Source organism: Wyeomyia smithii, chromosome 2 (assembly GCF_029784165.1).
Source record: "Wyeomyia smithii strain HCP4-BCI-WySm-NY-G18 chromosome 2, ASM2978416v1, whole genome shotgun sequence".
In the NCBI taxonomy this organism is placed as follows: domain Eukaryota; kingdom Metazoa; phylum Arthropoda; class Insecta; order Diptera; family Culicidae; genus Wyeomyia; species Wyeomyia smithii.
Genome location: NC_073695.1, coordinates 93,140,539 through 93,164,423, shown reverse-complemented (window position 1 = coordinate 93,164,423; position 23,885 = coordinate 93,140,539). Strand labels below are relative to the sequence as shown.

The 23,885-nt window shown below is 36.4% G+C and overlaps 1 protein-coding gene across 2 annotated transcripts in view; it reads left to right on the top strand.

Moving 5' to 3' along the window:
* Positions 1-3,318: 3,318 nt before the first annotated feature.
* Positions 3,319-23,885, top strand: part of LOC129725421 (vesicle-associated membrane protein 2-like) — a 30,077-nt gene continuing 9,510 nt past the window's right edge. The window contains exons 1-6 of one of the 2 annotated variants that reach the window (XR_008728085.1): positions 3,331-3,603; positions 4,032-4,175; positions 17,533-17,662; positions 17,736-17,894; positions 20,191-20,242; positions 22,365-22,679. Coding sequence is in view for 1 of the 2 variants with exons in the window: in XM_055681246.1 (XP_055537221.1) it covers positions 4,174-4,175; positions 17,533-17,662; positions 17,736-17,894; positions 20,191-20,242 (343 nt within the window). In the remaining variant the exon portion in view is untranslated. Of the gene's footprint in view, positions 3,604-4,031; positions 4,176-17,532; positions 17,663-17,735; positions 17,895-20,190; positions 20,243-22,364; positions 22,680-23,885 lie in introns of both variants that reach the window. The other variant, XM_055681246.1, reaches the window with a different exon arrangement.

The window sequence follows — 23,885 nt, the reverse complement described above, 5'->3', positions numbered from 1 at the left end:
CGTTCATATCACCGATGACGATCTTAACGTCCCGTTGCGGACAGCTATCATACACCTACTCCAGCTGCGCATAAAACGCTTTTCCATACCTTCTCTAGTTAAAATTCCCTGGTTGACTTAAACCAAGCTCTTGTGGCTGTCAAACTCCATACATTTTCCATCTACCACTCATTGATTTTTTTTTTATTCTCGCTTATTTACCGTCGGTCTAGTTCCGCCACTGTTCTTGTGCCAATCACCGACGCCCGGGGAGGCGACTCCACCCAGGACCCTAACTCACGACCCGTTGATTAACGGACCGGCGCCAACGGCTTTACTTCCTCATGCGATGGAAGGCGTGATCCCAGAGATTTTTCGCCTCAGAAAATCTCCCGGTGTCGGCTAGGATTGAATCTAGACCAGTTGGGTTGGTTGTGAGTGGATCACGCCACCTCACAACCATCGACTCCTATGTCGGCGGTGGGATTCGAACCCAGGCGTCGAGCGTGGTTGGTGGAGACGTTACCAACCACGCTAGGCCCCCGCTCTACTCATTGATTCTGGTACCAGCGTTTCTGGTACCCACTTTTTGGTTGGTTTGCCCTAAAACAAGTGTAATAGAGTAAACGTCCCATTTTGTCGGTAGACTTATTCTCTAGTAAATGTCGTTTTGGATGAAAAAAAAAAAACAAGACCTCAACATTTGTTTTCAGTACAATGTACACTTTCAATGAATAAGATAAGTTTTGTAAGCATTTGAAATGAATTATTACCGCCATGATGAATTTATGATTGGTAGGCAAAATGTTGACGTTTATAGGCCCCTGTAAACCAAAGACGAGCAATAACAAGACTCACAGTTCCATGAATGTGACTGCTAACAAGGTAGAAGCGCACTTAAAGCATCAAAGAAACATCCACTGTGTCTGTGTGGGTGTTATCGGTTCGACATGCACAGGGTCCGTACAAAGTTTTTAGAAATTATATGAACAGGTGTCCACGGATTGTATTATTAAAATAATTCACAAATGTAGATACTGGTACCTGGGATAAATACTTTTAATACTGGTAAAATATAGATTATTCGATGTTTTTAAATTAATTTGAAGTTTTACATAACGGGCTAAATACTGTAGAGAAGTTTGAACAGACTGCTTCGGTGGAGACATTGGCAGCTAAATTTAGATATTTTATTAGTTTAACTATTAGAGCTAGTTGAAATAGTTTTCTCTTTCGGAAGGAACAAAAATTTCTGCACAACTTTAAACTAATCAAGCAAATGGAGCAAATTTGGCATGTGGAGGTTTTTGGGAGCAAGAAATATTTCTATGATGGTTTAATACTCCTTCCCACTCTGGGAAAGAGGGGTCCCATATGAATGTAACCGATGTTTCAATCAATTTTTACGGAAAGCAGCCTAAAATGACAGGGATGATTCACAGAAGCCAAAAATCGACTCCAGACGTCATTTTTAAATGCAAGATGGAATCTTCTGGTTTCTGGAAATCAACCAATCAGAATAACACCCAGCGGCCAGAAATTGACTCCACGAATCTCTTTGAAATCCAATCCATTTTCGTAATCGTAATTATGCACAGGAGCAAAAAGTCGACTCCAGACACTATTTTAAATTCTAAGATGGCAACTTTTGGTTTCTGAAAAACAGTTGAAAGTGACCAAATCCCCACTAAGTATGAGAATTTCCGTAATTGGGAGAATGAACAAAAGCCAAAAATTGATCCAAGGTGCAATATTGAATCTATTCAGGGCGCCCATATTACTCTTTGAGAGTTATTTCATTAGTTTTAGAAGAAAGTTATTGGCATAAACTTGTCTAAAGTTAGATCTACTTAATATTTGGTCACAGCTTCCTATTTGCTGTGGCGCCTCTAGTGGCGGTTGCGAGAAATTAATAACAGCGCAGTGATGGGGAAGGTTTGTTTACATAGTGGTGGAAGTTTCATCGAAATCGAGTCAATTGATCAAAAGTTCTCGACGATGAAACGTGAAAGGAGTGAGAAAATTTGGCGAGGTCAGGTGCAAAATTTGCGAAGTGCCTCAAATTCCACAAATCAACCATAAACAGTATGCTGAAACGATTCAATGAAACTCTAACACTGGATCGTGCTGATCGCAGCAACTGCAAATGTGAAACGATTGACAAGTAGCTATGATTGAAAGTCTGCAGAGCAGTTCGGTCGAACCCATCCTGCGCGATTCAGCTAAGAATATTTTGACACCGTACAGCACGGTTCGATGAATCTGTCGGCGTGAAGGCCTGTGGTCATTCGACGCCAGCAAGCACTTCAGCAGGACCCCCAAGCAGAATCTCGTTGCAAGGATGCTGTATGAGCAAGTCTTTTTATCACCGGATCAACCATGAATGGCAAGGTGTACAGGGCCTTTAGAAGCGAATTTGGATGTTCATACAATCACTTGATCGTCCGGTGAAGTTCTGGCCTGCCACTACAGCCGGGAAGTCAGGGGCTGCTACAAGAAGAATGGAATTGCTACCATGGGAAAAGCTATCAACCCTTAAAATAGACCAGATTTTCATTCAATTGAAAAATAATTGACGATAATCAAGAGCAAGAGAGAGAGAGAGAGAGAGAGAAGAAAGAGAGAAGAAAGTGGAAAAATAGATGGTGGAAAAATGGCGGATCGAGTTGACTGTTGCACTGTGCAGAAGATGATGGGCGATATAAAACGAAAAGTGCGTGAATTCATCCGAAATTCAGGTGAATATTTTTTTGTGTATTTTTCCTTTAAAAGTCGATAAATTTGCTGCAAAATGATATCACAGGATTTTTTCTCCTTTTTTTACGTAGATATGTCCCATTGTTTGCGACTAAATGCTAAATGGATAAAGCTGTATAATTCGAAGAAAAAGTTTCAAAAGTTTCTTTTACGATCACTCTCGAATGTAACAACTATTTTAACTATAATTAACTATTTTGGCCAAAAGACCAACAACATTACTAACCGTCATATAGGTCATATAACATTCAAATTAAAAGGCACATAGCCTAGTCTCAAACCTTCGAACAAAAATATCAATCTTTGGGCCCTTTCAATGCTGCGCAGTATTTTTTTCATGACAGTGCTTCCTATCCTGATTTATCGTACGAAATCTATGTTCACCACACTCAAAAGTCCTCTTTTATCCAACACATTCCAGTTTTCGATTTTCCAGCAGCTGCGCACTACACACGGAGCTTCGGGGAAATCCTCCGCACATACCACCCACCATAGTGCAGTGGCAAACGCATGCAAATTCATTCACTAACAGATTGTGCTCGCGATACCTGTCAGTCATTCGTTTTCCCACCACTTCCAACCGTCGAACACTATTGATCGAAATTGAAGTCCAGGCCGACTGGAAAACGCGAATAAGCTTGCGTTGTGCTTCTGGAAGAGTACTGTGTCGAGGAAACGTCTTCTCAAACGATCATTGACAAACCTAGAAGACGGACACGTTTTACCTTTGATCCGAAACGGACCCAGAGGAAGAACAGCAAAATCAGCAAAAATTTTCATCAGAACAACGACGATAGTGGAAGAGGATAAACTTTTCCATTTTCCGCAGCCCAATAGTGGAAATTGTGCCAGCAAACAAAATAACACGTAAGGATTACCAGTGTGACATGTTATCGACTCCCACTGATTCAACATGACGAAAATTCAGATTTTTCATCAAAAATCGCTTGATTAAATTGCTTTTGAAGTTTTGGATTTGAATTTAACCAACAAGTGATAACAAGAAAGAATAATGACCTCTTTCTGTCGCGGTGGAAGTAAAATTGCAATATGAAGTTTGGTCAGAATAAAAAATTGATTAGATGTTATACGCATGAAATTTGGGTATGGTTATAAAATTGATACCAAATGTCGTAGGTGTGGAAAGTGTCAAGTGTACATGTGATGTGGAAATGTAAAATCAAAGCTCTAAGGTTGCCATTTGTAGAGTAGCATTTTTTCGCTACTATGATGACATCTTAAATGTGCAAACATGGCTATTGAGTAATGATAAGTGAAAAAAATTAAATTTTCAGCTTCTACAACAGGATTACACCAAAGCGGAAGCAAGAGAAGACAAAGCAGTAGCAAAGCAAGGTAGCGAAAATTAGCTGCACAACCGCAACCAAGGATTACGGCTCTTCGTGCATCTGCTCCAATTAAAACACATACAGCGAAATGTAAGTGAACAATTTCTTATCATCGTTAAAAGAGTCTCGTTTCTTCCATGCAATCTGCTTTTGCGCTTTGTTTGCCCTCCCACACTTAACAAACTGGTTTCATTCATTTGTTTGATAGAAAAATCATACGTTGATTTTGAAACCATATATAAACTTTTTTTTAAATCACAAAAAAATCAAGAGATTAACAAAAAACCATTTGTGGAAAAACTCATATTTTCACTATTTTTACGTCTCTCACATTCCTTTATTACACACATTCGTTGGCACTCGTTATCCCGTTTTCAGTGAATCGAGCATGTGTCAGTGACTACGAGAGCGATCTTCTCACTCGTCGGTAGGTGTGATTTTTCACTCTCACGTGTTCCATTCAAAAACAAATGTCACTGATAACTCGTGGGCTCGCGTTTACACAAATATTTGGCGGTATAGTGGTATTCGTGATACGATAAGTACCTTAATATACAGGAGGTGCAGTTTTGTCACTCTGTCAGGACTTTGGTTATATTTCGTTCTAGTCATGAAAAACATTGCGATTCACAACTATTGTGATCTTTGTGATACATAACTACAAAACTACATCAAAAGGGTTATCGTCTTGCGATGGCACTATGTGGAGATTATTTGAACAAGAGAATCATGCAAATAATGACATTGCAATCGTTGTACAACTTGCAAATTTTAAAAACAACAATTTGTAACAAAAGATTACACATTTTCTACAAGTAAAATTGACTAATAAACAAGAGGGTGGGGAATCGTTATATGGAAAAAACGAAACTTGATAGCAGAAGGCCAGAACCAAGTATTTTTTTGTTCTTTTTGGGGCCCCTAACAATTCTAAATTTATCGGAAGTCGATTGGTTTTGTCTCCGCTTGGCGCATTGCATTTCAAATTTATATGGAGATTTGTATGGAAAAACCAACTTTTTTGCATTTTCCATTCTGAAGAGCTCAAAATGGCTCAAACCAAAGGTTTCATGACTTCAAATGGTAGGTTTTTTGATGCCTAACAACTTGGCCGAAGACACTAAAGAGCTAGGGTGTCCCAAAAAATACTAGAGCTGTTCAAAGTTGAGTATGTCGAAATTTATGTTGCAAATAATTTTTTCTGCCAACACTGCCAGTGTACCGGCGTCAGTTAGATTTCCATCAGAAGTGACCTCAGAAACACGTTGTAGATTCTACCTACGCCTAGAATGTTGACCTAAATTTGTTTGCTTGATCCAGCTGAGCGTATAAACTCGTTACGACAGGTTACTTCTGATAGGAATCCTGCTGACACCGGTACAGTGGTAATGTTGGCAGAAAACAAGATTTTCTGCATTTAAATCGATATACTCAACTTTGAACAGCTATAGCTCTTCTTATGGAAATCCTAGCTCTTCAGTGTCTTCGGCAAAGTTGTTAGGCATCTAAAATACTATACTCTAACATAATGTAGTACATTATTAGACTATTATTGAGCTCTCTAGAAAGGTAAATGCAAAAAAGTAGGTTTTCCCATATAAATTTCCATACAAATTTGAAATGCAATGCGCCAAGCGGAGACAAAACCAATCGATTTCCGGTAAGTTTAGGGTTGTTGGGGGCCCCAAAAGGAACCAAAAAAGCTTGGTTCTGGAAAATCGATCATTTTTCCCCACTCTAATAAACAATTATCAATAAAATTAAATTATTTATGATCACATCTTCTTCTATTTGTGCGGAGTTAGAGCCGAGGTTGCCCGTACTGTTCTGTTTATTTGACTCAGACTTCGCAGCCAACTGCTCACTGTTCAGAACAATTACTGGGCTAGTGCCAAAGTGTTACCTACTGAAACTAAGAGTCTTTTCCCGAGCCGGAGCTCTAACATACGACTACTGACTTGTTAGACCGGGGCGACATTGTGCAGCTCGATTCGATCTAAAGACCAACTGCAAATTATTTTTGATTCTGAATACAGGTCGGATTCGATTGTCCGGAATTTGATTTTTTTTTGGAGTTCGTTTTTAATTTTTATTCCGAAATTTCACCTGTACCATCTCTTTTGGCATATATTTTACCATTTATGTCACTTCCGGCATGTTTGGGGCATGTTCGAATTAAGTGAAAATAATCAATGTCCAATTTTTTTTTCTTCTCAAGATTTTAGCCCTCTTCGCCTCACAAATAGTTTCTGGTTACGCCACTGTATCATACAAGTAAAGTAACACAAGGAAACATTTATTTTATGTTCGATAATCGCAAATTTGCATAAAATTTCTGTGATTTGATTATCCGGAATAATTTTTTTTTTGATACTCCGGATATACGAGTCCGACCTGTAATATATTTGTTCGTCAGTTTTAAAATTTGTGAATGCATTCAAAAAATATGGAGCTGTGTGAAAATATTTTTTTTTTGTTTCTTCAATTCAAATTAAAAAAAAAACAGGTTAATTGATATTAAACACTGGTAATATATCTTACAGAAGACCGCATTATTTATAAAATTTTTATTTTAGGCTGAATTAGAAAAACTAACCTCTCGTTAAATTAATACACTTGACCGGGGGCCTAGTGTGGTTGGTAACGTCTCCGCCAACCACGCTCGACGCCTGGGTTCGAATCCCACCGCCGACATATGTGTCGATGGTTGTGAGGTGGCGTGATCCACTCACAACCAACCCAACTGGTCTAGATTCAATCTTGGCCGACACCGGGAGATTTTCTGAGGCGGAAAATCTCTGGGATCACGCCTTCCATCGCATGAGGAAGTAAAGCCGTTGGCGCCGGTCCGTTAATAAACGGGTCGTGAGTTAGGGTCCTGGGTGTGGAGTCGCCTCCCTGGGCGTCGGTGATTGGCCGCAACAGTGGCGGAACTAGACCGACGGAAAACAAGCGAGAAAAAAAAATTAATACACTTCCTATGGAATAAAACCGTAATTTTCTATTTAAAAGTTGGTACTTACACCCCAGCTTCGAATAGAGCCGATGGTGATTCGACTATTTTTTACCTACTCATTAATCGTCGGTAAAAAATCTAATGATTTCAGATAGGTTGTTTCTGCAGTGTAGAGTCATGTATTTCTGCATTCTTCTATTATTAATCGAATTCATTTGATCTGCTATCGCATTAAAGTTCTAAAAGTTCCAGTCATTTTTCATGGGCAGTTAACGAAATAAGATTCTAATAAAAAAATCCACTTAGTGGTGAGACATACATTTGTTATACTTTTTTTCAAACAGTTATTATAAATTCGCATTTATAATATAAAATGTATTCATGAATTATGAAAATTTAAGGTAACTGAATTCAATGATTATTTCTCAAAACCATTCACCCTGAAATAATTTTTAATCTATACACGACGGTTTAGTTATTTGAAAAAAGGTAAAAATGAGTTGAAATGCTTCTACGATTTATTTATTAGTAAACTAATAGGGTATAAAACCTTCCACCTAAGGGTTATACTGTTCACTTTCAGCTCGTGAATCAAGCTTTCATTTTGTTCGTCATTCCATATGTGTTCTTTGTGACCAAGCTGCAGTCGTAGAAATTACTCCTCGGTTTTCAAGAATTCCTTCATTTTTGTCTATTTTGCTGAAGGGCTGGCTCTGTAAATCCGATTATGGCATGCCCCATTAAGCGATTTACAGTTGCACAGGAACTTGGTCAACTGCGGTGTGGGTCGTTAGAATTGGGTCATGCTATTGATGACAAGTCTAAGCGGTCCAACCACAGAGAACAACACTTACCAATATCAAATCGAAATGGCGAAATTACAATTATTTTGAACATTAGCGAGTGCCTCGTCGGCTTTGTAGTGTAGAATTGGTAAAACTAACAACTGCTGTAAATAATGTACATTTTTCTTATTCTCGAAATGCACTCACATGCATTAGAATTAACACAATAGCAATTGCACAGCCTAACAGACATAACACTGGATCAACTCCATTGCCACAAAAAAGATTATTTCAAATTTCCAATCAAATAACAGTCATCGCGTGACAACGTCGTCTGGGGCACTGTCATGCAATCTCATCAGGGGTCTGACGTTTAATAAGTATCCCGTACCTGAAATCTTAATGCAATATGGCGTCATTTGTTCAGTAAGCTGAAAAACCATGATTATTCTCCACCACAGTGCAGTTCTAACATGAAAATATATTACCGTGTAAATGATGTTACCAAAATTATCACAATGATGATTGTGATTACTGGCAAATCTTGTCGTTTCTTGCTGTGCCAGTGGAACCGCAACGTCAGTGGTACCACAATGTCAGTGGTACCGCTATAAAATTTGGTAACGCGTCTTTTATATCGGATTTGACGTTTATAGCATAGCCCTGAATCTCATACATATTTTGTGGTTCCTAATTTGAAACATGCACGTACGCTAGGGTTGATGTTGAAATACAAGACGCAGCGCGAGCACAGCAGCATATAGTGCTATTGTTACTAACGTAAAGTATCCTCCGAACGATGATTTTATTAAAAAAATTTCCAAAGTGTTATGCCTGTTAATCTGTGCTAATTGTATACATAAAACATAAAACTATATGATATCATAAATGTATCTGTATATGTTTAATCTAATGCATCTGTATCGAATGTTACTAAACATAAATTATTCACGAATTAAAATTTTCTAAAGATGCTTGTTTATTGACATTTTGTCAATATTGGTGACAATTTCAATGGTCAATTTTAGTTCTGCAACCATGGTGAAAAACTGCTCGATTAGCTTCTTTTCTATCTATTTTCACTTTTCCTGAGAAACGGTATCTACAACTGGAACAGAGGTAGCTATATGCTGCCTAGTCATCTCTTTGTAGTAATCAGGGTTGTGCACTATGGCACTACACCATTCCCTTTCTTGAAGATAGTTTTTGTGCTACCGTTTCAAAATTTCCGCTTCACATCACTAAAATTTAATGTCTCCACTTAGTGCTAAGCTGCCATGGGCCGGAAATTTGACGTAAGTTACAGAAACACAAAACCGCTCCAGAAGCGATTTATTATCCATACCTCAACGTCAATTCTATGCAAAATGGCGCCAACCTCACTTCTTATTTTTGCTCTTTCTTCGCTATTTTTGAATATATTCGAAAACGGTAACAAACCCCTATACTATAGTAATATGTAAAAAAAAGAAATATGCGCATATGTGTCAAAATTCCGGCCCGTCGCTGTAAGGTTTTAAGCTAAACTGTAACTTGTTTTCTTGAATACGTCAGCCTAATTATGGGTCATGCTGTTGTTTCTTAACATCAAAACTGTTGATCTGTGGTATTTCTATCAGACACTTAAACTTTTGCAAAAAATGATTCACTCCAAGGTAACTTTAAGAAGCTTATCACGACACACACTACTCACTCATAGGTAAGAAAGGTAAAATGATGTACATAGCATGTTATGTGAATCGAGCATTTCATATAATTAGACCGCTACAGAGAACAGCGCAGCGAATGGCACAAAACAAACTCTAATCTATAAACTTTTTGTCTGTTTTCTACCTTCTTACTCTGTCCCTTGTTTTTCCGAATACACCGAACACTGTTTTTTGTTCGCAAAAAAAAAAACAATACACGCGCACCCAAGACGAGCGCCGATCCTGCCGGCGAGTAAGTGTCCAGCCATTGTGGTCGCCAGTGATATACAGAGAGTTCCATAATCTTAAACGTTAGTAAACATTGTTGTATTAATTTCTCTTAAAATTATTCTCTACTGCAGACACCTTTTAAATGCATGCGCTTTTTTTTCGTTTTCATTCGATTAAAAAGTTACTTCAGTTGTTTAGTATGCAGCCATCATTTAACACGTTACAGTTTTAAAGTTGCAGTAAACCATACTATTTAACATGTTTACCACAGTTTGTAAAAAAACAACTCATATAACGTATACAACATGTATTATACTCATATCGTTTGGTTTGATGTAATCTTATCTTTACTATTATAGTTTTTTTGTGAAACAGATAACAGTAGATTTTCAATAACACCTAATATTATAACAAACTTTTAGTAACACTATAACAACCCATTAATCACTCATGTAGATATTACTCACTTGCAGCAAGTTAGTTTCGTTTCAAGTGAACATATTGGTTAAATTCAATGTTAAAGCTGTCCTTAAATTTCACTCAGTATTCAATCATTTGCACAGAACCCACAAAGAGGTAATTGTGGTCAGAACAATAAACCATCAAACAAAAAGCTCCGAAAGATAATAGGATACAGTTTGAAAAACATTTTCGAAATTTAACCCTCTAGTGCCCAAGCTAATTTCTAGACGGGCTTCGGCAAAATCACTTGAATCATTATAAACACTTTTTAAGTATTTATTGAAGTTTTTTAGAGGTTTGACTGAAGCCCGCGAAAAGGCGGCATTGGGCAACTAGAGCGTTAAACTTCTAGCGTGCAGTGTACATTATTTTTACTTAGTTTGAAAAGTTTATTATGATAAGCGGAACCATATTTATTCATATTTGGAATACATTCTGATTAAGGCGCAACCAGTATGTTGTAAAGAAATGCAATTGTATAGAAACAATTTAATTATTGCAAATTGCAGAATATCATTGATCTGCAAACAAATTTAAACTGTTCGCTTTTAATTAAGTATACTAGAGTGAACCGTCGTTATATAAAATTCGGGATCCTAAACAATCCTAAATGTATCGGAAGTCTACTGGTTTTGTCTCCGCTTGGCGCATTACATTTCAAATTTGTATAAAAATATACATATGAAAACCTACATTTGAGCTTTTTTAATTCTAGAGAGTTTAGAACTCAAAGTACTTCAAAAGATAGGTTTTCTGATGCTTAACAACTTTGCCGAAAACACTAGAGAGCTAGGATATCCCTTAATATGCTAAAGCTGTCCAAAATTGAGTAAGCATTTCGAACTAAATGCTGAAAATCATTTTTTCTACCAACACTACTAATGTACCGGCGTCAGTCAGATTTCCATCAAAAGCATGACCTGCATTTGTTTGCTTGATCCAACTGAGTGTATAGACCATCGCACGGTGACGTCACGCATCTGGTTTTGACAGCTACTGGTAACTTTGTTTATCCTCGGGCGAAGCAGTTTTGCTCTCAACAATAGCAAATCATTTTAATTGTTACCAAAATGTTCTTTGAATATTGTGCAAGAGGTGCAAGTCCATTAAAAACAGTTATAAATTAAGCAGCACTACGTCACTACGCACTCGATTGCTCCACCAGAAAAAAGCACAAAGTTCAAAACGTAAACAAAGTTACCACTAACTGTCAGAAAAGTGAGGTTAAAGAGATTCGGTGAGATGGTCTATAAGCTCGATACAACAGATTGCTTCGACTGGAAATCCTACTAACGCCGGTACACTGGTAGTGTTGACAGAAAAAGTGATTTTCAGCATTTAATTCGACATACACAACATTAAACAGCTATACACACTTATGTCCGTCTCAATTGTTCAGTAATTTTTATTACGGTCACGTTCAGTAAACTTGAAATTTTCCTGATCATTCTGTAGTTTCCTGAAAAATTACTGATGTCGGTTAATTGTTTTGCCGAAATACTGTTCAATAAAATTCACTTGACGAGTTCAGCAAAAAACATTGCTGACCCCTTTAGTAAACTTAAATATTTTTTTGCACTTTTTTTTAGTTCAGTAAATATTTAACGATCTGACAGCACTTATCCAGATGTTGCTGAAAAACCTCCAATTGTTTTACTGAAGTTTTGTTTTTTTTTTTACTATACTGTTCGGTATTTTTTTTTGCATCTGTCAAAACAGGATCGCACATCAGAAGTCCACCATTTTGAGATTTCCAGAAAAGTTTCTTGACTGTGTTATTTAAAGTGTTCTACTAGCCATTTGGACAAAAAAAAATCAAAAAACGGTATCGTGCTTTCAAATTCTCTAAACCACAGACGGGCGTCCAAGCAAGAGAATTGCGTTATAAATCACATGTATACTAGCGCCGCCTGGTGACCTTATCGCTACAATACATTTTTTTTCGCTGGTGTATAAGGCTTGCGTCCCCGTGGTGTTGGTGCTGAGGTGGAGATAGATGGGGAACGATTTGAAGTGGTTGACGAATTCGTTTATCTTCGTACGCTTGTGACATGTGACAACGATATGAGCCGTGAAGTGAAACGACGAGTTGCAGCTGCGAACAGGGCTTTCTACGGACTGCGTAACCAGCTAAGGTCCCGTAGTTTGCAAACTCGCACAAAACTAGCGCTGTATAGGTCGCTGATACTCCCGGTGGCCCTTCACGGACATGAAGCATGGACGCTGAAGGAAGCTGATCGACGAGTGCTCGGAGTTTTTGAGCGTAAAGTTCTGCGATCGATACTTGGCGGTAAGCTAGAAGATGGAGTGTGGCGCAGATGCATGAACCACGAGTTGTACCAGATATACAAACATGCTGATATAGTGAAGGTCATACAGCGGGACAGGCTTCAGTGGGCTGGACATGTAGCCAGAATGCCTGACGAGAGAGCCGCCAAAACTATCTTCAGTAGAGAACCAGGAAGAGGCCGTCGACTCCATGGTAGGCCTCGCACGCGGTGGATGTGCACGGTGGAAGAAGATGCACGATCTGCTGGTGTACGAGGAGACTGGACAGCGGCTGCCCAAGACAGAAGAAGCTGGACATCTCTAATTCGTTCGGCCCTAGACCGGTTAACGGTCCGTTAGACAATAAGGTGAAGTAAAGTAAGTATAAGGCTGGCGTCACTGGTAACGCTATCTGGTTACGAATTGCTACTACAAAAATCTTTACACAAGTTTGAAACTCAGCTTGGACGTCTGTCTGCGGTCTAAACAATCCGAAATACCTGTATAAAATTAATCATCGGTTGCAATAGCAGCTATACACACTTAGATAATATCACCGAGTACGGTAAAATGAATTACCGAGATTTCAACAGCTGAGATCTCGGTAAAAATCTCGGTAATACATCAAAATACCGAGATTCTGTAAAATCAGCAATTGACAACTTGTCAAACTTCAACGAGATTCTCGGTAATATTTTACCGGGACTCGGAAATTTCGACTGTCGAATTATTACGAAAATTTCGGTAAAAATTACTGAAGTACACATTTTGCGATTTCTAAGATAAATCCAGGAAATGATGAAAACGATCAATTATCCGTATAATTTTATTAATTATTATGTCAAATTATTCAACTTATTACAGCATTGGTAGAACAGGAGAGTTGTGTTGCTTCCTGGAAATAAAACCACATCCATCACTGCAACTTCCATCCTGCGAAGCGAGTCATTAACCTTCAAAATTGAGTAAGGAAAGAATTAATTGTTTCCTTTTAGTATTATGTTTGCAATAAACACAAACAAGATCTGAGACATAATATTGTATACTTACTCAACATTTTAGGTTAGTCTGAATATTACAGATTTCTCCAGAATGATGATTAACCGCGAAACCTGTTCCTTTTACATCCAAACCGAAACACGAACAAAACTGATAGTGAAGCTTTCGTTATTTTGACCGTTCTATTTTTCGGAATCTCGGTAAGAGCTTTTTTGCTTCAACGAAATCTCGGTTAAATGATGTCAAGCTTCCGAGATTCGGTGATTTAGTTTACTGAACTCGGAAATTTGCTGTTTTACGGATTTTTTCGGTAAACAAATTTGCGGTATTCCGGTAAACACATTCGGTTTCCGATTTCGCAGTAATTTTGATACGGAACAACAGTAAACGAAAATGTTTTCAAGTAGTTCGGCATTTTACTTTACCGAGAAAACATTATGCAGTTAAGTGTGTAGGATTTTGCGGAACGCTTGTAAATTTGTGACGAATCATCAGCTTTGTAAATGCCGACTCATGCAGCAACTTTTGAAGAACGCTTTGTAATTTTTTGCTGAGCTATAGCTATAGATATATCTTCTTTGTATGACGTTTCAGCAACAATCAAAAAATACCGAACGCTCGTCAAGCAAATGAATTACCGAACAGCTCAGCTGGCTGGCTCAGCTGTTGAAAACTCAGTAAAAATTTTGCTGACTTCGGTAAAAGAAACTAAGTCTGTAGGATATCCTTGCTCTTCAGTGTCTTTGGTAAAGTTATTAAGCATCCAAAATACTATACTTTAACGTAACAAATGTAGTGCATTATTAAAGCATTGCTGAACTCTCTATAAAGGGAAATGCAACAATGTAGATTTTCCCATGCAAATTTCCATACAAATTTGAACATCAATCGACTTCCGGTAAGTTTAGGATTGTTTGGGACCTCAAATGGAACCAAACAAATTTGGCTCTGGAAAATCGATCACTTTGCCATACCGTAATGTATAAGGCGAAACTCAAAGGCGTTTTAATTATCAAACAAAAGTAACAGACACATCACAAACGAAAACATGGCTGCAAGTAAAAAAACGTTTGGTGCTAGATGACAACAATATAAGCATTTACACTAAAGTCGCTTTTTACGCGGGAAATACATGACGCGTAAAAAAAACCGCGTAAATTCCGGAATTCGCGTAAAAAAAACCGCATAAATTCCGGAATCCGCGTAAAAAAAAACCGCGTAAATTCCGGAATCCGCGTAGAAAAAACCGGAATCATCGTAAAAAAACCAGCGTTAATTCTGCATTCCGAGTGAAGGGAAACCGAAATCCGCACAAAAAAAAATACCGCGTAAATTCCGGAATCCGCGTAAAACAACCGCGTAAATTCCGGAATCCGCGTAAAAAAAGCCGCGTAAAAAAACCGCGTAGAAAGCTACCGGTTACGATAACTTGTGCGACACCTACTGGCCATATTAAAAGAGTTTAAAAAGAAAAAAACACATTGCCGCCCTATCACTGCGGCGGGAATATTCCGCGTTACTAAAACTCACTGGAATTGACCATTATTTTGATACACGAAAATAAATTTCGAGGTACGTCTCAGTTCGTCTGTGGTTCCCAGTTTATAATCGCATTTTCATTGTAAAATTGGAGATTCAGTCATCAGTTCCTTTTTCACGGTACCCTGCTGGTCCGTTATTAAAAAAAAATGACCATCAAATGCGAGTAAGGGGGTCGATTCCTGAGATTGTTCTACGCCTCTAGGTAAATTTAAAAAAAAGTCCACCGACTATATCTAGAGAAATCTCGATTTTTGGGTTTGAGGTCATAAAATTCAAAATAATCCATATTCGTTTCGCGCAATATCACTGAGGAACGTCCACAAAATTTTTCTAAGCCAACCTCAACCAGAATGTACTTGTTAGCGCAATAACTATAATGATTATTTACCACTGACTTAACTCTCCAAATTGACTTGAGTTAGTTATTTGTATGATTTAGTGGCTCTAGTTTAGTTTAAATGTTGCTTTCTGATGGTGAATGGTAAAGAATGAATTTTAATTCTCTGCGTTTTATTGGGAGAAGCATACGGGTTTTAAAACGTCAAAAAGTTTCGACTTCAAATTTTAAACGTCGATTTTTTTCTTTCAAATGGATTTCCACGAAAAAAAAAACAGAAATGTTCGGCAAACAATCCAGATCTTTCGGATTACGGCTGTTTCTAGCTTTATTCAAATGTCAATTAATATTGCGATTTCCAGGCCTTAAATAACTGTAGAAAAGTGTACGCTAATTGCTTTTCTTTCCAACTCTAGCATGGGTTCGAACTTTGAAGTGGTAATTGCTGATTTCGCCAGCAGTTGGGACATGTTACAACTTCCGTTTACTTTAAATACCACATCACAAAGTACAATGTACCGGACTTCTGTTGAGACACTGGAAAAGATCTTGGCTTCCCAGTTCATAGCATCTGAATCATCCCAGAGTTACAACGATCGCTTATTAAGTGCTGTGATAAGCGATACTTTCCGTATCAGAACTCGACCTTCTGTTTATGATACGCAGCCGGTTCGAACAGACGACGACTGGCTTGTTGGACCAACATCGTACCTGGAGACCAGTTAGGAGATCTGTATCTACATAACGGTAAAAAATCATGACTGTAACAACGCCAACAAGTACATTCTTCCGTCTGGACGAGGGAAATTTTTTTCTAATTCTAGTCACACCTTCTATTCCCGTTCATCTTCGCATTCCCGCGAAACTACATACATTGCCCGCTTTACTAAACTTAAAAAGTACATTCTGTTTGAGAATGACTTGGAAAAGTTTTTGCACGTTTTTTGGTAATTTTACGCGAATGGAATATGGGTCATCCCATACGAAGTGACCACGAATAAGCACAAAGTTGGACGCGACCATCACAGATTTTGCTCAAAGTTAGTGCAATCATTCATCTAGTGTCACTTTGGAAAAATCCCAATTTTGGTGTTGATTGGAATACCCCTCGTTCTGTGGGACTCTTCTTCGTTGCAAGATAACGCATTTGATTGTCAAAACCACTTTTGTCTATTTCCTACAATTTATAGACGTAAGACGTCCGAAAAATACTGATAGATGATTTTTGAAGAAAATGAAACAAGGAATCCAGAAAAATATTTTTTTTGACCGGAAGTGTTGCCATATAGATTATATTTGTATTTAAAAAGTCAATTTGCATTTTTCGGCAAATGCAGCCAATTTTATTTTTAATTTGATAATTTCATTATATTTCTCGGAAAATTTTACGTAACACACTAAAAACCATGAGGTAATATGAGCCAATCTCGAGGTACAACATATTTACGAAAATACAACTATACAACTTTTCGTAATTAATTTAATTTAATAATTTCGGCAAATGTAGCCAAATTTCTTTTGTATTTGATAATTTCATCGTATTTCTCAGAAAATTTTATGTAAGAAACGCCTATCACCCCGTGGTAATATAAGCTAATCTCGAGATATAACATTTCCACGAAAATAGTTTTAAATTTCGTATTTTTTTTTGCGCATTTCGAACTTATATGGTATTCTATTCTAAGAATAATTGACCATACGTGTTCTTATTATCTTGAATTAGCTTTACCTTCATCAGAATAGTGCAATTATGAATGCAACGTTGACTCACTGTAGAAATTTATGCAGCTGCACTAGAATCAAACCTACTAATACGTCAATGCCGATTACTTCCAAGGTCCATTGTTCTTGTCTATCAGATAACTACAGTCTCGGTCCGGCGATCCACTTTCCAACTTTGTGCAGATTTTACCCGAAACGATAGTCATATATATATATATATATATATATATATATATATATATATATATATATATATATATATATATATATATATATATATATATATATATATATATATATATATATATATATATATATATATATATATATATATATATATATATATATATATATATATATATATATATATATATATATATATATATATATTTTAATTTACCGACATTCTCCTATTTCCCACAATCTTTGGTTTTGATACGTTTCAATAACTAAATAGGTCAGCAGATGGACTTGCACCAGGAGGCGCGGGAGAGCCAGGATCGGATGGTATTGTCGGCGGACCTAGGACTCCCCAGCAAGTCGCGGCACAGAAACGACTGCAGCAAACGCAGGCACAAGTCGACGAGGTTAGTATCAAAGGTGGCTTTTGCTTTTTTTCCTGTCAGTTTACTAAACATAATAACATTCCAATGCGTACAGGTTGTGGATATTATGAAAACGAACGTAGAAAAGGTACTGGAGAGAGATCAGAAACTTTCGGAGCTGGATGACCGAGCTGACGCTCTGCAGCAGGGTGCTTCACAGTTCGAACAGCAAGCCGGCAAACTGAAGAGGAAATTCTGGCTGCAGAATCTGAAAGTAAGTAAACTGACCAGAGTTCCGAACGAAAATTTAGAACATACTGATTGTTATATGTGAATGTGGGTTTTGAGTATAGACCATTTTATGAGACGTTTTTAAACTCAATTCATGAATGAAATTTTGACAAAAAGCTCGGAAACGCTGACATAACGCATGTAAAAGCAACATCATCATCAGCAGGATCCGTGACACCTGTCAGTTCGTAAAATGGTCTATTCTCGAAATTGATTCTAATAATTACAACCTATCATATTAGACTGTATGAGTTAAATAGTTTGCTTTCATCGCTTATGGCAGTCATGATGAGTAGAACATGGTGTAACGGTTTGACCAAAAACTAGGCGCGGGGTGAGGAAGCGTTTTTTTCACTTTGGAGGGTTGGAGACGAAGCATCACTATGCAAGAGCGAATAACCTTTTCGTGTTTGTTGATATATCCTCACTAACTAGGCAATTGAATACCGCAAATTCAGGTGTTTTAAGTTGGAAATTGTTTCTTAAATTAATGAATATTGGTAGCAAGGTATGTAGCATTGCCATATTTTTAATTTAAATGCATCCAAATGATATATTATGAGATGCGATAATTTTTATGCTCAAGTTGTTTATAAACGAACCTACTCGCTGACAATTTTTTTCCAATATGGCCGATTCTGCTTTGACATATCGTTACACCATGTCTTTATACATCATGATCGCAGTAACAGTGCGAAGAATGTTACAATTCTAGAGAAACATTTCAAAAGGTCCTATCTGGTTTGATAGATTTTTTGATCGATTACTTGCATTCATTCACCACAACTTAATAAATATTTTTTATGACCCGTTATTTGCACAAGTTGATAGCGGAGGGATCACTCTAGCCTTCTAAATGAAAACCACGCTAGAGAGAGATACTAAAGCCGAACCATTACCAAAATAAAAGAGCAAAACCTGTGTTGACCAGTGCAATAGGGGAATGGAAGATAAAAAAAAACTTGCTTTTATGAATAAACCGGATAAAGCCTGCTTTCACAAATACAGTGGCCCTTTTTGCGGCTTGGGAAATGTAGAGAACCTTTGAAAATTTTAAGTCAGTTAGGATTAAAAACAGGATGGGGCATTGGTACTCTATTTAAGAAAAGCTGGATATTATTGTCACTGTTCAGGTGAGATAAGGTTTCATACTTTTAGGTTTATTATGGATGACAAATTAATTGCAGCCAATAACAGTAAACATAAGAGAATTAAAATTCGTTTTCATTCGAATGTTCAATCCGTAATCGATACAGCATATTATTCGTGATTGGTGGCCCCAAACTGAGTTTTTAACTTGAAAATGCTTTGTCATTAATCCCTAACAGTAACATGAATTTCCCTAGAGAACAAAAAGATAACACCTAAATGTTACTATAGTTATGAAACAACAACAAAAAATACGAATTTTGTTTCGTTAGTTGGCAGTGGTGGGCACCATTTCGCTAATTCGCTAATTAGCGACGCCAAAATTCAGTTAGCGATTTAGCGATTTCGCTAATTTTTAAACTGGTTAGCGAAACTGTTAGCGTCGCTAAAATGTTGGCCTTCGAAACGCTAATCGCTATTCGCTAAATTTTGTGGAGGAGCGACAATAGAAATATTTAGAAAAACTGTGAATTGCTGATGGCGTACGTAAATTGCTTCGAAAGATGAACATACTTTACTGCGAAAGTTACTTTTGTCAGTTTTTTTACCCTAGAATGGAGTTCCAGTTATCGTACAAGCCACAGGAGCATTTTGAAGAACAAGCACAAGGTCTAGATTGAATTTTCGGCACACCAAGAACTTTGGTAAATTGCAATGCGCTTGAAATTATGACAACTTTGGTTCTACTTTTTCGATTCAGATATTAATTGAATTTTCATGAAAACATTCCTAAGAGTATCTATTTTCAATGCAAGCTAAATAACTTTTGTTATTCTTGTTTTTACAAAATCAAATATTAATACCGTTTCGTGAACCTCTTACTGTAAATAGTTTTAAAAAGTAATTGTTTTCGTTTGTTTAACCAAAACAGATCAAAGTGGTCCAAATCTCACAAAACACGAGCAATAAATATAGCGATATGACTATTTACATATTAAAAAGTTAGCGATTAGCGAAAGTTCCGCTAATGTGGGTTTAGCGTTTAGCGATTATCGAGCTAAATTTTCCGGTTAGCGACTTAGCGATTAGCGTCGCTAAATTTTCGGTTAGCGGTGCCCACCACTGTTAGTTGGTTTTTAGAATTATTATCAACATCCACACTGGTTTGAACACATTTTTCCTCTTTACAGATGATGATAATAATGGGCGTAATCGGCCTTGTTATACTTGCAATTATAGTAGGTAAGTAAAGTATCCTCTACATTAGCATATTGTTACATTATTACAGCAAACGTTTTCACGGGACTATTTTTGTAAGCACATTCAGAAAACGTATACAATCAATCAAAAGAAATTAAATGTTTCTAGTTGTTACTACAAATTCTTTCGATAATTATCGTATTATAATACTCTTCAACTTACTTTATCCACAACGTAACATTAACGGTTTTCCAAAACACCCGAGTTCAACTATATATTTTCACTAGAACATTCCAAGATTTTTTCTTGTAAGCTAGATCACGTTTAATGTTTAGTTAGACAACACTGGTGCTCAGTAAATTTCTCTTTCAAAGTATTTTAATCTAATTATATATCAAGTGAAAAACACCAGCGAAATTTACAGTGCACAAAACTCAACGAAAAACCATTCCAACCAGCAATTACTAATAGATGTATTCCAATAAACTTTTTTATTCATAGCTAACTTCTTGTAGACGACTAACTTTTTTCTGAATAATACCTAATAAATATAAAAATTACGATAGACAGCAGGAAAATATACAATAAATATTTAGAAGCTAGATACCAATCAAAAGATTCGCTCAAAACACAATAGCCAAACTAGGAAATATGTTGTCATATTCGATTCCTTATCACGAGTTATAGGTTTTTAAGGGGTTATATACCTTTTTGGTCGCGAAAAATGAGGGAAGTTTGAATCTATTTTTAAGTGCATAGCACCATTTTCATTACATCAAAGGGGTATTTTTTCTGAAAGTACAGTTTATCAACAACAAAAAAATACGTTTGATTTTTAGATATACCAATTATTACTGGAGTAATGGCCGTTTCCCCGAAACGCTATTTTTTTGCAGAGGCTTGCGGTGATCCTGATAGAGACTCAGCGGGTCAACCGAAATCAAAAAACTCATATTATTTCATTAGTTTAGAAGTATGCCGGGTCCTTGAACGATCGCTTTTATGAGTATTTTGTTTTCAGTGCAAACGGGAACGTTTCTCCCAAAAAATGCACGTTTTGAGCGCTAAAAATTGCATTAAAATTTTTTTTTGCGGCCAAATGTAACTTTATGTTTCAAAAAGCGATCGTTCAAGGACCGGCAAATTTAATAACGAAAAATTAAAAAAAAAAGATGAAGGAAATCGGTTCAGTAGTTTTCCCGCAATCAAGATCACGGCAAAGTCATTTTTCGGAAAACACTATTCCGAAATAATCGCGAGTAAAGTTTAAAGTTTAGCTTATGCGGCCGTGGCGAGGCGCGCTGCAAATCGCTCTAACTTTCTTCCTATTGCTCAGATCTTTATGAAAATTTGTGAAAATGTTCTCAAGATGTTGTATTTGAAGATAATACAATAATTTTTTTTTCGGTTTTTTGAAAACTAAAAATGTATATAACCCCTTAAGTGGAACTACAAAGCTTATTCTAGACATTCGCAAAAAACAGGGTGTTGATTTTGAAATAAGTTAAGAGGCTGCGAAACAAATCTTCGAAAAATACTCTAACAAAGATCCATAGGAATCCAAAAACAAAAAAGGTTCGATTTTTCTCAATAGCTATCTTTTTTAAAACTTAGCGCATTCACTTTACTGCTTTTTTGTTTTCATCTTTCTAATTTTCAAAACGTAAACGTTCTGTTCTATGCAAACTGAGCTATTACTCATATAACTATGGAGTATATAATAGATGTTGTCTTACAAACTCACTGTCTATCTATCGCGTAATAAAGATATATATATATATATATATATATATATATATATATATATATATATATATATATATATATATATATATATATATATATTTTGATAATCTCATGAAGAATATTAGAGCATTTTATTATTTCATTTAATTTTTTGGGGAGCGGTCGATGTTTAATACTCAATTAGGTATTTTTCATCTGCATTATATTATTGGGATATTGAATATCTAGTTCAATACAACATTCCACAACCTAGAAGTAATATGTGAAATTCACAGAATAACATATTCAACATAAATTAGCTACTCGGAAGCAAAATTGATATTTATCCATTACAGTTCAAATTCGTTCAATTAGTTCAATTTTCTATCATCATGGTGTTTTCTTTCTTTTCTCTTTTTTCTCCGTTTCCAAATTTCAGCCAGAAACTAAAAACGGTATATCGCGGCCAACCACAAAGAAATTAAGCAAGAGCGTCCCTTCATTCTTTAATGAAACATTACCAAAAAAAATGCCAGTCCTAGCTGTGCACTGAAAAGTTTGTTCTATTTGGAAGCATACCCGTTGAATTTGGTGGATAAACAACTCTTAATAATCAACCAACCGAACAAGCCAAGCAGATTGTTTGCATCTAAACATTATTGTCTACTGTACCAACCTCAACTACTACAACTCGTTAAAATCATAAACAGTATGAGCAATTTTCTGTTCTTTTTTAAACTTCTAGCCCAGCCAAGTGCGTACTTTTAGAGATATTATGTTCTAACTCTGACAACGCGTTCTGTTGTGTCTTTCAGAAATGATTTGTAGAAGTACACTCTTTTGTTTCATGTTTCATGGGATTCGATTCATTACATTTGTACATAAGCCTAATGCAATAAAAGCATATACTTCTTTATTTACTTCATAGTAATTGCACCGTTCGACTACCATGTCTGTGAATTTTGACAAACACATCAAATGCTTAAGTTCATGTTCATTTGATTAAGAGGAGCGCTATTTATCATTCCAAAATTATAATAACGATTTCGTTTCTGGCTCGTATTTATGCAAAATAAATATCTAGCCAACACCGTATGAAAGATTAATATTCAATTAGAAATGCACCATTCCTTCCAAACCTTCCCAACTTGCCCTTATCCACAAAAAAGATCGTTGTTGTTCATGCGAATACTTTCAATATAAACCTCTCGAATAAGTAAATCTTTTGGATTGAAAACAAAATAGAGAATCTCTGATGTCTTCTAGTCAAAGTGTAGTTTTTTATTCGTTTGTTCTTTGAATTAATCTACTTTCAATGATAAGGAAATAACTGAACTAAAAATAAATGTCACTCCGTAGAACAGCTACTTGCACAATCTGTCGTTAGCCAATTGCATTGAATAATACTATGAGTAGCATTATGTAAATGCAGGTGTGCTATATACCAAACAGATAAACTGATTGTGTAACTCGAGCGAAGCTTACTCTTTCCCTGCATGTACTATCGATTTCGTTTTTAAGTTCTTTTTTTTGCATGCAAAACTTGTGTTATGTTTGTTAAGTGGTATTCCCGAGCACAAAAATGTAGATAGAAAACATTGGCTATGTAGTATCAATTGTATATATAGTGAATATAGTGTAAAGTGATTATAGTATTGTATGCTGTATATAAATAATATTATGCAAGGGGAATGACGCTTGACCCGGGAGACATTGTTTAGTCCTCACTATGAAATCGGACAGCAATCATCTTGGTAGCACTAGCAACTACTTATATCTAATCAAGCTTAAAGCAAATTGTATTCCGCTTACCCAGATGTGCCTTCCCTTTAATGCTATTAAGTCACAAAACAGCTTTAGACTATTACAAGTAGAAGAACTAAATTGTTAAAAATCATATATAGATTTTAATGAATTATGCAAGTTATATACGACAGAAGTTTTAAAAGATTTCTTTTCT